We start from the raw sequence: 14,974 nt of genomic DNA on the forward strand, positions 1-14,974 counted from the left end.
TATGAAAAAATAGCTTAATTTTTCCTTCCTAATTACCTCTTCTTTAAAATAATAAAACCCACAATAATCTAAATCTGAGTAATGTGTAATTCCTGTCGTCAATCCAGTAAAGAGATGCCAGTAGACTCCATTTCCTTTCCACCTCACACGCGCTCACACTGCGACCAGATCACTGCCCCTTTTACAATCACTTCCAATCCCAGGAGACCTAGCAGAGCCTAGCGGTCTTGGAGGCGGGCTGCGGAAGCGCCCAGCCCTGGCACCCTGACCGCTCCACCCCGCGCCCGGACGCAGCCAATCAGCGGCCGCCTCTTACGAGCGCCCCATCGGCCAAAATGGCGGCGGCCGTTGGCGCGGAGACCCGCTTGTAGTTTCATTGCTTTACCCCTCCCGTTACAAAATGTGAAAGGAGGAGCGGCTGGCGGAGGGGGGTTATAGGCAATGAGTCGGCGAAGGAAACATGGGGACAGCCCTGGCCTGAAGAGCACGCCGCCCAAAGCGGCGGCGGCTGAGGAATGCAGCTCGGTGGTCGAGCCAGGGAAGAGGCGGCTGAGGTCGGCCCGCGGCTCAGGGCTCCGCAGGGCCGGAGAGAGGTCTCCCCGGCCCGTGCCACACCAAGAGCAGCCTCCAGCAGCCGCTTCGTGCAGTAAAAGTAACCCCGAGGGTGAGACGTCGGCAACGCGGCCTCTCCGGGCTTGTGCGCTGCAGCCCCACAGCCCGCTTGCCAAGGCGAAACCTGGGGTGCGGGTGGGGGTGGAGTCTGAAGTGTTTCCTTTCTCTGGGCTTCTCCCCTCGTGAATCCGAAAGGAACACGACGCCACAATCCCCGAGTTTGAGCTCTGCCCTGTTCGGTTTGACCACTCCCTTGCCGCCGCTACAGAAGTAGGTCCTGTGATTTACCTGTTTGAGGAAGGGCGGCTATTTCTAGGCTGCTCCTCCAGTCATCAGCAGTGGCAGAGTGAGGAGAGCTATCGGATAGACTTGCTGCCTTCACCTTGCTCCCAGGAGACTTATTCCCCTCCCCACTTAAACTTTTGCCCTGACTTGCTTAAGTGGAGGGGTCATATGAAAAGCCGTAGCTATCTCTTTCCTCAAAGCTTTGGTGATGTCTCACCTCATTACGAATAAGCCGGAAGTTCCTGTGTATGCTGGCCCTCAAAGTAGGAAACTAAGGGCCCCCGAATATTCTGGTCAGTTTTTGGTGTTCCATTTTTTAAGGATTTCTAATAAATCCTGGTAGGCACTGCACTTCAAACAAATGCTCTTACAGTGTGTTCTTAAAAGTCGGCTTTTGTTACCTTGTCTTTACTCTCATAAAGCAGTTTTGGAAAGAACAACATTTCTTTGTAGAAATGTAAAAGTGTAACTAGACAAAACTAACCAAGAAATGGGTCGTTAAAGCTTTTTAAAGTAATTAGTGTAAGTAGGATAGAGTTGATGAAAGAGGGCTAAACAGACTTTTACTGCTGGGAGCCGTTTGGTTTTTGAAATATATCTATAAATTATAGGTGGTTCCCAAAGCCTCCAAGTTCCAGTGGTAATGAATGAAGTGATTAGATCATACACTGTTATACATTCATAGAGCTACTAGTCTATCTTAAAATGCTTGCTATTTACAATGTCAAATTTGTCAAGTATTACAAGGATTTTTATGTGAAATATTTCAGTTGTGGTTAGAGTAATATCTCAGAAAATTTTATAATTGTACCATAAAAAGTAATCTAAGGGATATTTGACATTGGGGTATTATGAAGTAAAGTAATGCTTTGCAATGCAACAATTGTTTTTTAATCTTATTTTACTTAGAAAGGTATGAAACACCAAAGAGAGTGCTGAAAATGGATTTATTGTCATCTACCTTCAGTTCTCCTAATGATCCAGATGGACAGAATGATATCTTTTGGGATCAAAATTCTCCAATGACAAAACAGTTAGGTAATTTATTATTAATTAGCATTTTTATCTGGGTAAATATTTGGTAAATGATTAGGATTTAACTATAGAATTTCAGTCAGGTAGTAGCAGGAACTTTTATACAACAGAAGTTTTTTGAGACTCTTCCGTGATTGTTATGATATGCTTGTGATGTCAGTGCACAGTGATCTAAGCCATGCTAATTAAAATTGTTTTCTAAGAAGTGACTGCTGTTTTTAAAAATTAAGTTTTTTGTTTACAATTTATAGAAATGTTTTTGTTTCTTTAGGTAAAGGAAGAAGAAAACAGATTTACACTACTGATAGTGATGAAATCTCACATATTGTTAATCGTATTGCTCCTCAGGTAAATATCACTAGGTTTGTAGTTTATTTAAAAACCGTGAAAATTATGCTACTAGGCCCACATATAGTTCACTTGGATGAGAAATATTTGGTCTTTTACAGTTCTTCTGAAAATAGAGCAGTAAAGGTTACTTTTACCTTTTCTACTACTGAAATGTAGGTTTTGAAAAATGGGACATAATGTATAATTGGTAATATATATTTTCCTAAGAATGTATCTTACTTTAATTTTTTTAGTGATGAAATTCGACTAGAGCTTTGCGTTTTTTTTTTTATAATTTTTTTTTAACTTTTATTTAGTTTTGAGAGAGAGTCAGAGTGTGAGTCAGGGAGGGGCAGAGGGAGAGGGAGACACAGAATCTGAAACAGGCACCAGGCTCTGAGTTGTCAGCACAGAGCCTGATTCGGGGCTTGAACTCACAAACCGTGATATCATGACCTGAAGTCAGACACCCAACCGGCTGAGCCACCCAGGTGCCCCTGTGCTTATTTTAATGTTGTTCAACCATATATGGCCTCATTTTTATTTTTTTTTTATTTATTTTTTTATTTATTTATTTTTTTTTTATTAAAAATTTTTTTTTCTCAATGTTTATTTATTTTTGGGACAGATAGAGACAGAGCATGAACGGGGGAGGGGCAGAGAGAGAGGGAGACACAGAATCATAAACAGGCTCCAGGCTCCGAGCCATCAGCCCAGAGCCCGACGCGGGGCTCGAACTCACGGACTGCGAGATCGTGACCTGGCTGAAGTCGGACGCTTAACCGACTGCGCCACCCAGGCGCCCCTGGCCTCATTTTTAAAGTTACTAAAATAATAGAATCAAAAAATAAAAATTTAAACTTTTAAGTTTTTTGTGAGTGGTATTTGTTTATGGTCTACAGCCTACTTTTTCCCCATTAAAATTGCTCTTCTTAAACTTGTGGACTAATAAGATCATTGAGCAACATTCATAAAAGTGGAAAGAACACTAGATTTGGAATCAGTTCTGAGTCCACCTCCTAAACTGAGTGACCATACGCAAATCACTTAAGTTCTCAGAACTTCATTCAGCTATAAACCAGAATTAGTACTTGTCTTTCCCTCTCCATTGGACTATTGGGAGGAATAAATTAGTTAAAAATTCTTTGTAAACTAAAGAGCACTATAAATGTAAGGTTATGTTATAGTTTATGATAGTTATTTGCTATCATAGAATCATCTTCAAAAGTTTCTTTCTCTTTGTTTCAGTTCCTGTACTGCTTGAATGAAATAGAAATACAAGTTTAGGGGCATCTGGGTGGCTCAGTTGGTTAAGTTAAGCTTCTGATTCTTAGTTTTGGCTCAGGTCATGATCTTGTGCTTATGGGATCAAGCCCTGCATGGCGTTCTGCTGACTGCATGGAGTCTGCTTGGGTTCTCTCTCCCTCTCTCTGCCCCTGCCCTGCTCACGCTTTATCTCTCTTTCTCAAAGTAAATAAACTTTAAAAAAAAAAAAAAGAAAGAAAGAAATATAAAGTTTAAGTCAACCTCTGTTTTGATCCTCTTCTCTCTCTTTTTCTTATTTAACAATATTTAAGTCTAGAAAACATTTTAGTTTGGGATTTTTTCCTTGACATACCCTTATCAAGGGTTTATTGTTTATGGTAAACAATAGATGGCGCTGGCCCAAACTATGGTTACAAGGAATCACCGTCATCCAGGTGAAGGAGACAGGAAATAAAGTTTTCTTTAGTGGCTATAAAACATCCGAAATTACAGTTAGCACAGTCAAAACAACTATGTTGCTACTAGCTCTGCATTCCATGTTTGGCATGTCATAGGAATTCATTTTACATATGGTTCAGTAGTTAAATAGCTTTTATGCCACGATACTATTTACTTCATAAGTTAACAATAGATCTTCATTAGTTGTGGGTTTCACATGAAAGAAGCATATAAAATGTGTTTGGGCTGGCCAGCTTAAATTGTGATAAAAAGATAGTTGAGTAAATTACTGGACCCTTTACCTAAGTGGGCTGGAAATAATAGCTCACATAAAGAAGTGGCAACAATATGCAAGTTGTAACTTGTATATAAGAAAAAATACAGTGAAATTAGTTGCTTTTAAATGTTACTTTTTTCAACTAAGCACTTTTAAAGCCTATAGATATTTGGTAGTATCAAGGTCTTTTAAAAAGACTGACATGTTCTCATAATGACATAGTCATGCTTTTTATTTTTAGGTGAGTTACCCCCTCAAATAGTTATTTAAGTCACCTTGGTATTTTCAGAGGTGACATTTTTTAAAAATATGCACTTCCATATTCAGTGGACAATCATTTCACTTTCTTCAGGGATACTTTTCATATGGTGTTTGTTTGAAGATGTATATTTTTTCATCATTTTTATACAACTACACACTGTATATAGGAGTAAATGAGGTAATATGTTCAGATACCTTATAACACCTGGATTGTAATTGGAAATCAATGAATTATGCAATTATTATTAAAGACATTTTAAAAATATAATTAATATAAAAACATACAAGGCTGTCCTACCTTTATTCTCTAAAAAAGTCAATTAATTTTAAAATACTTGGTAAATGGACAAAGTGCCCATAATTAAATCATTAAGAATGTTATTTTCCCTAAATTCAAGGTTGTTGAAACAAAAGTGGAAATGTATAGAGTCTAAAAGTAAACTTACTGGTTTACTGGAGTATTTTGTGAAACTAAAATCTACTAGGTTCAAGTGGACATCTAAGAAAACTGCTAAACTGCTTGTTGATTGAGGATTTTAAAGTATCAAGTTGTAGGGATCTTTTCACCTAAACCTAGCAAATAAATGTAAACTGATATATTCTTTATGCCTAGCATTTTGTTAGATGCTGAACTATAATAATCATAAGATCATTCCATGCCTTCAAGTATCCTATAAATCTAGTGATAAGATTATTTTTACCTTGTGTGATATTATGTTCATTCTAAGTACTGTGTTCATTCTAAGTACAAAAATAGAGTAGAAAATGGTTAACCTATTTGATTTGTTGGTTTGGTTTGTAACTAATGAATAAACTCATTTTCTAATTTTTTGCTTGATCAGATGACTGAAACACATAGCAAAAATATCCAGGATTAAAATGGCTTTTTCCTATCCTTCATAGTGGTCAAACTTCCCTTTCTCCTTTCTCTACTTATTTTTGTTCTTATTCCTGCCTTATTCTTAGCATTAGTTCTAACCTTGCACTTTCTAACTCATTTGTGAGTTAGTGCAGTCCTGTTGACCTGAATTCTAAGTGTTCCCAATTCAGGTCAACATGGATTGTCCAACTTTAGATAAAGATTATGATGGGGATAGTGAAAATATGGAGAATCAGGTGATATAGAAAGAATTCCATATGAATCTCTCTTTATTCTTAGGAAGTCAGTTTTCTTTTGATAATAACTATGCCTTTGCCATTAAATATGCACTTGTTAAGTTCTTAGAACTTAATTTTTTTTGAAAATAAGGAATTACAAATTCTGAATATTTTAATTTCCTGAAACATAAATGGATCACTTCTTGCAACTTGTTATTGCCATCCTCCAACTTCTCATTGTTCTGGAGCTTGTTTAGTAAACTATCACCTTACCACAGTTTATTGCTTTAGGAAGATAATTCAATGTAGTTAAAGTTTGTTTTTCTTTCTTTCTTTCTTTCTTTCTCTCTCTCTCTGTCTTTTTTCTTCCTTCCTTTCCCTTTCTTTCTTTTCTTTCTCTCCCTTTCCTTCTCCCTCTCCCTCCTTTTCCCTCCCTCTCCCTCCCCCTCCTTCCCTTCTTTCCTTCCTTTGTAAACATATCTCTTTTCCCTTCTGCCAAAGGATGAGAAACCAACAACAAACTCCATGCTAGGCATGTGGATTGGTGCTTCTGCTATTCCTTGTACTCCTAGTGTAGCAAAAGGCAAATCAAGAGCAAAAATCAGCTGCACAAAGTAAGTTCAAACTTTTCAGCTTTTCTGACATTCAGTGGAGTAAATATATTTAATAATACTCTGCTTTGATTTTGTTAATCTATTAAAATATTTAGAAATTACTTTTTTCAGTTTTGACCTGTAAAACTTTAGACTTAAAATAATTGTGTTGAAATTTTGAGGTTTAATATATTAAAATATGTTTGATAACAACTAAATATTTATAATGACTCTTAGAAGCTTTCTTAATTATGACTTTTTAAATGTTTAATAGGTTGAAAACACAAAATCAAGAGGAAGAACTTATGAAATTGGCTAAGCAATTTGATAAAAATATGGAAGAGCTAGATGTGATTCAAGAGCAAAAGAAGAGAAATCATGATTTTATCCAGACAATTTCAGAAGCAGAGACTTTAAGTAATTATAAAGATAATGTACAGATGCAGTTATTACATGATATAGTTCCAGAAATAGATAATGCTATAATGAAGAACCCAATGGAAGAAAACACCAAAATGTCTGTGATAAATGATCAAAATAGCAGTCAGAAGCCATTTGACCAAAATGCTGAAGCAGCCTTTATTGCCATTTTTGATGGCTCTACTCAGAAATGTAGTGGACAGTTCAGCCAAGATCTGTCAGATGCTTTTTTGAACACAAGTAATACTACCTTTGGAAAGAAAAGCGCTTTGAAAAAGGAGAAAATCATTACTAATGAAACTCTGGTCACTGAAAAACTGCCAGATAAAACCCCAGGATCACTTTCTTGTCAAGTAGATACTCTTGGAATGACAAATCCATGTGTGACTTCTTACACTGAGAAGCCAGAAGCTTTTAATAAACACCTTGATGCATTTCCTACCAGTGATTTTGAGGATGATTGGGAAAACTTACTAAATAATGAACCTTTTGTTATGCAAAATGTCAAAATGTATGAACTTTCCCCAGCTCCTAAAACAGCCCAGATTGCTGATCAAAAGAGTATTTGTAACTTTAACAATAAGTGTGATAAACATAAGTCAAGAATGAATACAAACCTAGGTGCCAAGTTAAGGGATTCAAAAATTGTACAAGATCTCCCTTCAAAGACACATAACAAGGAATTAATAGATTCTGGAAAATACAGTTTTTCACTAAATCCAAATGATGAACCAAACAAATTGCCATCCAGTGGATATATAATGAAACTTGAGAAATCTTTCAATAAAATTGTTCAAGACTGTTCAGTTGCATCTAATCTGACAAAAGTAAAAGAAGATATGCATACTAAATTTACTTCTAATGTAAATACTTTTGAAAAGTCTACTTTGAACACAGGATATTCTAATGAACAAGAAAATAAGTCCATTTTTAATCAGTCTTTTAAAGCACCTGCTAATATAAATCCTTTTGGCTCTGCAACTTTGGGCAATGAAACCAGTGTTTATAATACAAATCAGACTAATGCATCAAAGTTAGGTTCTTTCTTTGATGACTGGAATGATCCATCATTTGCCAATGAAATTGTTAAAGCATGCCATCAATTAGAGAATACCTGGGAAGCAGATGATGTAGATGATGATTTATTATACCAAGCATGTGATGATATTGAAAGACTAACTCAGCAACAAGACATTAGAAAGGGCAGCAAGATACCAGAAAGTACACTTGAGATCAATAATAGTTCCAAACATGGAGCCAAAAACATATTTACTACATCTAAACAAGAAAGTCAGTTGGTACAATCAAAACATTTGAATCTCAGCAGCACTTCAGGGCACACATCTTTCACAAATAGCTCACAATTAAATAAACCAGTGAAGATGGATAAAAGGGAAATCTGTGGAAATTCTCCAAGTTTTTTAGGTGCTACAACAAATTTGACAATATACTCCAAGAAATCAAATTGTCATATCAATAATCTGCATTTCTCCTGGAATAACACTGATGTTCCAATACAAGTGAAAAGTCCACAGTCAGTTCTTACGGGAAGTTCAAGTTTGAATGTGAGTTCAGATTATAGGAATACAGAAACTGCTACTTATAAGAAGAAATTAAGTACTCAGCATCTGTGCCATAGGAGCACAAGAGATGGAGATCAGAGTGGCCTTAACAGAACAGTTAGGTTTCCTAAGTATACATTTACAAAGATGAAAAATTCTCAAATTCTTTCCCAGTTTAATCAAAATTGTCTACCAGGAAGTATTTCTGATACCAAAATTACACAGGGTTTGGAGAAAAATAAAACTCCTGTCCACTCGTTTTGTGGGAGGGCTATTCAACAACAGTGTTTGGTGAAACGTTCTGAATCTTTGAAACAACCTTCAAAAGGTATGTATAAAGTAGTTTGAAAATTATCACCTGGGAAAGTAGCTAACCTAGTTATTTGTTGTATCAAATTTGTGTAACATGTAAGATTAAAAAAGTATGACATTTAACTAGAATTCTTAAAGTGACTCTTAGGAATAATTATGCTGTAATATACAAAGAGGGGTGATTTATGTTTTCAAAAGACTGCATCAGATTCCCAGCTTTTAATTCAGTGACTAGCATATAGTAGGTATTCAGTAAATATTTGTTGAATGTTTTCTGAATTATTTACTAGGAAATTGTACTTTTAGATCTATTTATTTCCAAGAGATTATGTTTACTAAATATCTCATTGTTTTAAAACTTCATTCATACTCCTATGTTTAGCAGAACATTGAGGTGAGCAATATTTGAAAATTCAGAGCATTCTAATTAAACACATTTGCTCTGATGGTTAGAATTGCAGTTTGCTTACTCAGTACAGCCTGTCTGTCATCTTTGATTTTTCTGATTCCTCTCCCACAATTCTATCAAGTTGCATTGTTTCTATCTCAGAAAAATACATCTTAAAATTGTCCATTTTCCTCACTCAACCTCTACCTCCCTTATCCAAGCTAACATTTCTTGACTAGATTTCTGCAGTTCTTTTATCTCTTTTCAACTCTAGTCTCCAAACAGTAGAATAATCTTTTAAAAACAAATAGGCAAACATGGCATTCTTGTGCTTAACCACAGCCTTCAATGATGGCCATCATCTTTTAAATAATATTCCAACTTTACACTGATGTGCAAGGCCCTGGATTATCACTCCTTACCAGCCTACCTTCTTTGTTACCTCACCTACCAAGTAAGTTTCAGTTACATTAGCTGTCTTTCAGTTCTCAAACAGCATAGTTTCGTTCCTAGTTCAGGAGCTCTGACTATGCTGTTCCCAACTAAAACTATTTCTTCCTGATGTTTGTCTCCCCTTCTCCCCACCCCCATCCGTCTTTTGGTTGGTGCTTTTTTATCCTTAGGTCTCAGTTTAAGTATGACCTTCTCACAGAGACCTTCCTTGAACAATCTATAGGTCTTTTCCTTGTCATTTTCCATCATCTCTCTTATTTCTTTTATCACAGTTTGCAATTAAGTATTGATTATTGTCTGTCTTATCTGTGAATACCTAGACCTACCACAGCATCTCCCACATAGAAGATGTTTAGTAAGTATCTGAATGAATATCATGTAATATAATGTGAAAAATCTTATTCACTGATACTGTAATCTTTTTTAAAAGGCACTGTATCTGGCATAACTACTTGTACTTCTTAATGTCCAGTTCTTTCTCACAGCCTTACATTTTTACAGATGCCATTTCCTTCACCGAAACATAGTACCCCCACATGCATATACCAAATCTGCCTGGCCATTTTCCATTTGTCCTTTAAAACACAGTATGTTTTTATTCAGCTCAATAATTTAGGTTCACTTTCTCTGGGTTTCTCCAATACCCAACTTTAACTTCTGTTATAGCATTTACTATGCTAGCTTGTAATTACAGATGTTTTTTAATCAGTCTCCCTCACTTCGGGCTAATATTAGGATTTTTATCTATTATGTAGATCAATGCTAATAAGGTGAGGGAGATTTTATCTTCTTTTAACATTACATCATTGTTTTCTGTTTAGATTCTAGATGGTGCTTTTGTTGGCATTACTGCTCAACTTTCCTATTTAAGTGATCTTTTTTTTTTTTAACTCGTAACAGTAATATGCTCGTTGTTTAAGAAGAAAGAAAGCAGAGTAAATTAATTTGAAGTGAAAAATTAAATTCTCAGTTTCTCTTTTTGCACAGCCATGCCTCAGGAAAACCATAGCTAACAGTTTATAATACATCATTTAACATTTTCTGTGCATATAAAAATGTCCGTGTGTGTGTGTGTGTGTGTGTGTGTGTGTGTGCGCGCCCCTATACATCTATCAGATGGAATTATATGCTATGTACCTACTATTTGGCAACTTGGTTTTGCCTTCACTTAACATAGCTATCTTTTCCAGTTTTTTTTTTTTTTTTTTGTAATGTTTATTTATTTTTGAGAGAGAGAGAGACAGAGTGCAATTTGGTGAAGGGCAAAGGGGCAGAGAAGGAGACACAGAATCTGAAGCAGGCTCCAGGCTCTGAGCTGTCAGCACAGAACCCAATGCAGGGCTCAAACCCATGTACCATGAGATCATGACCTGAGCCGAAGTCGGATGTTTAACTGACTGAGCGACCCAGGCGCCCCTCTTTTCCAGTTCTATGTATAGTTTTGCTTCAGTCCTTTTAATGACTGTATAGTATGTCATTATATGGATGTACCTTGATCTATTTAACTGCCTCTCTATTGACAGGAAGTTCAGTTTGGTTGCATTTTTTACATTACAAACAATACTCCAGTGAATATACTTCTACATAAATTTCTGCATGCTCCTGTGATTGTATCTGTTAATTACTGAAAAATTGATGTAAGAATGTTTTGAAGTTTAGTGGATATCATTAAATCTTCCCAAAAAGTTTCATCAATTTATATTCTTATCAACACCAACAATTAATATTTCCCTATATTATAGCCTAGATATTTTGAAACTTTAAAAATTGTTGTTAATCTATAATTTTTATTTTTATTTAAATAAATCATGTAAATAATTTAAATTTATATTTAAGTAAATGTATTTAATTGGACCAAACTCTCAACATGAAATTATTTAAATACAGTTATAATTATGTTAAAGAGTACTAAAGATCTCTCTGGAATATTTGAGTTTTCCCAAAACTATCTACTACCTTATCTGCATATTTTATGAGTGGATAATCTGCCTTTCAGTTTATCTTATCAATTTTTTTAAGTTTACTGATAGTACCTAATCTTCTAATTAACATTAATCTATTTTCTATTGTTTCCACTTTATTTTACTTTGTTTTGTAGCAAGCTACTTTCTAGAGAACATCTTTGAAACAAAACCCATTTAACCCTTGTTTTAAGGCAGGGTTTGGTAAACCATGGCCCATCCACATCCAGCCCAGAGGCTGTTTTTATACAGTCAGCATGCTAAGATGTTTTTCACATTTTAAATAGTTGAGAAAATCAAGAGAAAAGTAATATTTCATGACCTTTGAAAATTACATAGAATTCAGATTTCATTGTCCATAAACTAAGTTTTGTTTGAACACAGTCACATCATTTATATTGTCCATGGCTGTTTTCATGCTACAATAACAGAGCTGAAGAGTTGCAACAAGAGACCATATGACCTTCAGAGGTTAATATATTAACTTTCTGGCCCTTTACAGAATTTTTTTTTTTCCTTCCTGATTTCTGCCTTATAATAAAGATTAAGAAGAGCCACTCTTGGGGCGCCTGGGTGGCTCAGTCAGTTGAGTGTCAGACTTAGACTCAAGCCCTGCATCAGGCTGTGTGCTGTTTCAGAATGTGTCTCCTCTCTCTGCCCTTGATCACGGTCTGTATCTCTCTCTCAAAAATAAACCAACATTAAAAAAAAAAAAAAAAAAAAAAAAAAAGAGCCACTCTTGCTTTGAGTACCTTGAAATAGTTTGAAACTTTGCCATGTATGTTTATTGCAGAATGAGCTAAAGGAAGGGCTGATGAGAGAAAAGCGTGACTCTCTAAATCAAATTTTCATGGTGTGACTTTATATCATTTGAAATTATTTTTCCAAGAATTTCACCATGTTGTAAACCCAGTTTTAGGGAGCTATGTTCTTTTCTGCTGTCATGGATTATTAATCTGTTTTCCTTTCAAACTTGTGGTCAATTGAATGCAACTGTGTATGTGTGAATTCTGAGTTTCTTGTATTTCTCAGCTTTGAGACTAAAATATTAGATGATTAGTCAAGCTAATTATAAAGTATCTTGTAGCATCTTTCTATAGGGAGAAATAGCTACAAATCTTTGAGGTAATAAGTTTAGGAAATAAGTCATCAGAGTCATCTAGGGAGTTTATCTGAAATATTTCTCTCTTACCCTGAATACCCTCTCCCATTTCCAATTATACCAAGAAAGGAAGGGGAGACAGATAATGTATTTTGGACAAATAATCTCCCTTAGGTAATAAGAGAAATGTCTTAGAACAAATTCTAAACTTGTGTCTAGATGTTAGTGTAAATAATATTTCTCTGCCAACAGTACTACAGATTGTTATTCTATGAGAGACAGATTTTACAACATAAACAGTTTTACCAATACAAGGTTGCTTAAATATGATGGTCTTAATTTTCAAACATCATTTAAATGAGAAAATATGTTTGCTAATTTCAAAGTTTGATTCTTATTAGCATTACATAGATAATCTAATATTTTAGCTCAAAGTGACTTAACTCTGGAATTAAATTCATTTTATTAGAACTCAGTATTTTGGCAGAGGTAGAATTGGATGTTACTAAAATCAAACTTAATTTTATTTTCATTTACTTAATTTAAAACACATTGTTTATTTTATAGTACATTTACCTAAAGTATACTAAAAGCATACTAAAATATGCTGCATAGGAATGTCAGAATGCTTCACATTTTTATATATTAAAAAGACATTCGAATTGAAGTTTTCATTCAGATATTAATGCTCTTTGAAATAATCTTTTTAAAATGTTTTTAATGTTTATTTATTAGAGAGAAAGAGAGATAGTGAGCATGACTGGGGGAGGGGCAGACAGAGAAAGGGGGAAAGAGGATCAGAAGCCAGCTCTGTGCTGACAGCAGAGAGCCCTATGCAGGGCTCAAACTCACAAACTGAACCATGAGATCATAACCTGAGCCAAAGTTGGACATTCAACCAACTGAGCCACTCACGTGCCCCTAAAATAATTTTCTAATGTTTATATAAAATGTGTCCTCCAAATAAAAACATCTGACAGTGAATTATATATTTATTGACATGATAGATTTCACTGGATCACTCTAAAACATTTTTTCCTGAATGGCTAAAATGAAAATCTTAGAGCTCTCTAGAGGAAAAAAAATTAGCATGAATATTGATACAGCTTATAGTAAATGTATACTATTTAAGGTGTTGATATTTGAATTCATTATATTTTGACTACCTTTCTGTTGAAGTTTATATATAACATCTAAAATCCCAGGTTTTGGGGATACCTGGGTGGCTCAGTATGTTATTAGGCATTGGACTTCGGCTCAGGTCATGATCTCATGGTTCACAAGTTCGAGCCCTGCATCAGGCTCTGTGCTGTCCCCCTCTCGTACTCTGTCTTTCTCTTTCTCAAAAATAAATAAAATATTAAGACAATTAAAAAGTAAAATAAAATTCTAGTTCTTAAAAAGTACTCATTTGTCAATTATGTAAATTAGATTTTATTCATAAGAATTATATGCTGGGAAGTCAAAATGTACAGTTTTAATCAAATGAATTTTATCACACTGTGAAAGGTGTATAAAATAGGAACAGATTGATCAGTACTTGATTTTGTTTTGGCCTAGAACACTGTATCTGTACATCAAATATCGTATTTAGTAGTTTAGTGTGATTTAATAGTTATACCAATGTGGCAAGTCTGGATGATAAAAGTAAAAAATTAAAACTCATGTTCAAGATGACTGTGTAGTCTATAAAAGTAATATCTATATTTTGTTTCATTTTTAGAGGAAGAAGAGAAAAATAAAAAATATTCTCCTGAAGAAATTCAAAGAAAAAGACAAGAAGCACTGGTTCGAAGAATGGCCAAAGCACAGGCATCATCTGTAAAGGCAGCTCCCACTTAACTTGATTTCTTTTATGAAATATTTGGAAGACTTAACAAAGACAGTTAATAACTATCTATGATAGGGAATATTCTTTCTTGATTTCTCTGTGAGAAATTTAATGCTGAGTTATAAAGCATGGACTTCTATTTTATTTAATAAATCAATGTTTGCAGTGGTTAATGAAACCTTTCCTTGAAGAGGTATGTGAAAGTAATTGCATATACGTTTTAGAAATTCAGGAAAGTTAGTAATTATGGTATAAAATTATACAGAATAAAGGAGTTATTTTTTCAAATATTGTGGATCATCCAAAAATAGATAATTTGCTAATTTTTTTATTGCAATAACTTCCTAATACAAAGCTTCATCTTACTAAGAAATGAGACTTTAAAAAAATTTTTTTTAATGTTTATTTTTGAGAGACAGAGTGCGAGCAGGAGAGGGGCAGAGAGAGAGGGAGATACAGTCTGAAGCAAGCTCCAGGCTCTGAGCTGTCAGCACAGAGCCTACTGTGGGGCTTGAACTCCCAAATTGCAAGATCATTACCTGAGCCAAAGTCGAATATTTAACCAACTGAGCCACCTAGGCTCTCGAGACTTTTTTTTTTTTTTTTTTAGTTTTACTTTCAGTAATTGTTTCTTAAAGGTTTTATAGATTTCTGAATCTTAAAAATACTTCCATTTTCTTAGAAACATGGTTGGTGGGAAATAAAGGATTTCGATTTATTTGTAAGGAAATTGCTATTTTCAATTCCTAG

At 34.9% G+C, this 14,974-nt stretch overlaps 1 protein-coding gene across 6 annotated transcripts; it reads left to right on the top strand.

The window, feature by feature from the left end:
• Window positions 1-303: 303 nt before the first annotated feature.
• On the top strand, window positions 304-14,722 carry ETAA1 (ETAA1 activator of ATR kinase). 6 transcript variants are annotated; one of them, XM_047853587.1, is made up of 6 exons: window positions 304-664; window positions 1,807-1,935; window positions 2,204-2,280; window positions 6,104-6,216; window positions 6,470-8,505; window positions 14,117-14,722. In XM_047853587.1, exons 1-6 carry the CDS (start codon window positions 442-444, stop codon window positions 14,233-14,235), a joined length of 2,697 nt encoding a protein of 898 aa, XP_047709543.1. In that variant the 5' UTR covers window positions 304-441; the 3' UTR covers window positions 14,236-14,722. The 6 variants fall into 6 exon arrangements, with proteins under 6 accessions (XP_047709543.1, XP_047709548.1, XP_047709544.1 ...); XM_047853592.1 differs by having other exon boundaries at window positions 527-664; window positions 1,811-1,935; XM_047853588.1 differs by lacking the exon at window positions 304-664 and adding an exon at window positions 681-1,190.
• Window positions 14,723-14,974: the final 252 nt, after the last annotated feature.

This window comes from Prionailurus viverrinus, chromosome A3, assembly GCF_022837055.1.
Source record: "Prionailurus viverrinus isolate Anna chromosome A3, UM_Priviv_1.0, whole genome shotgun sequence".
Lineage (NCBI taxonomy): Eukaryota > Metazoa > Chordata > Mammalia > Carnivora > Felidae > Prionailurus > Prionailurus viverrinus.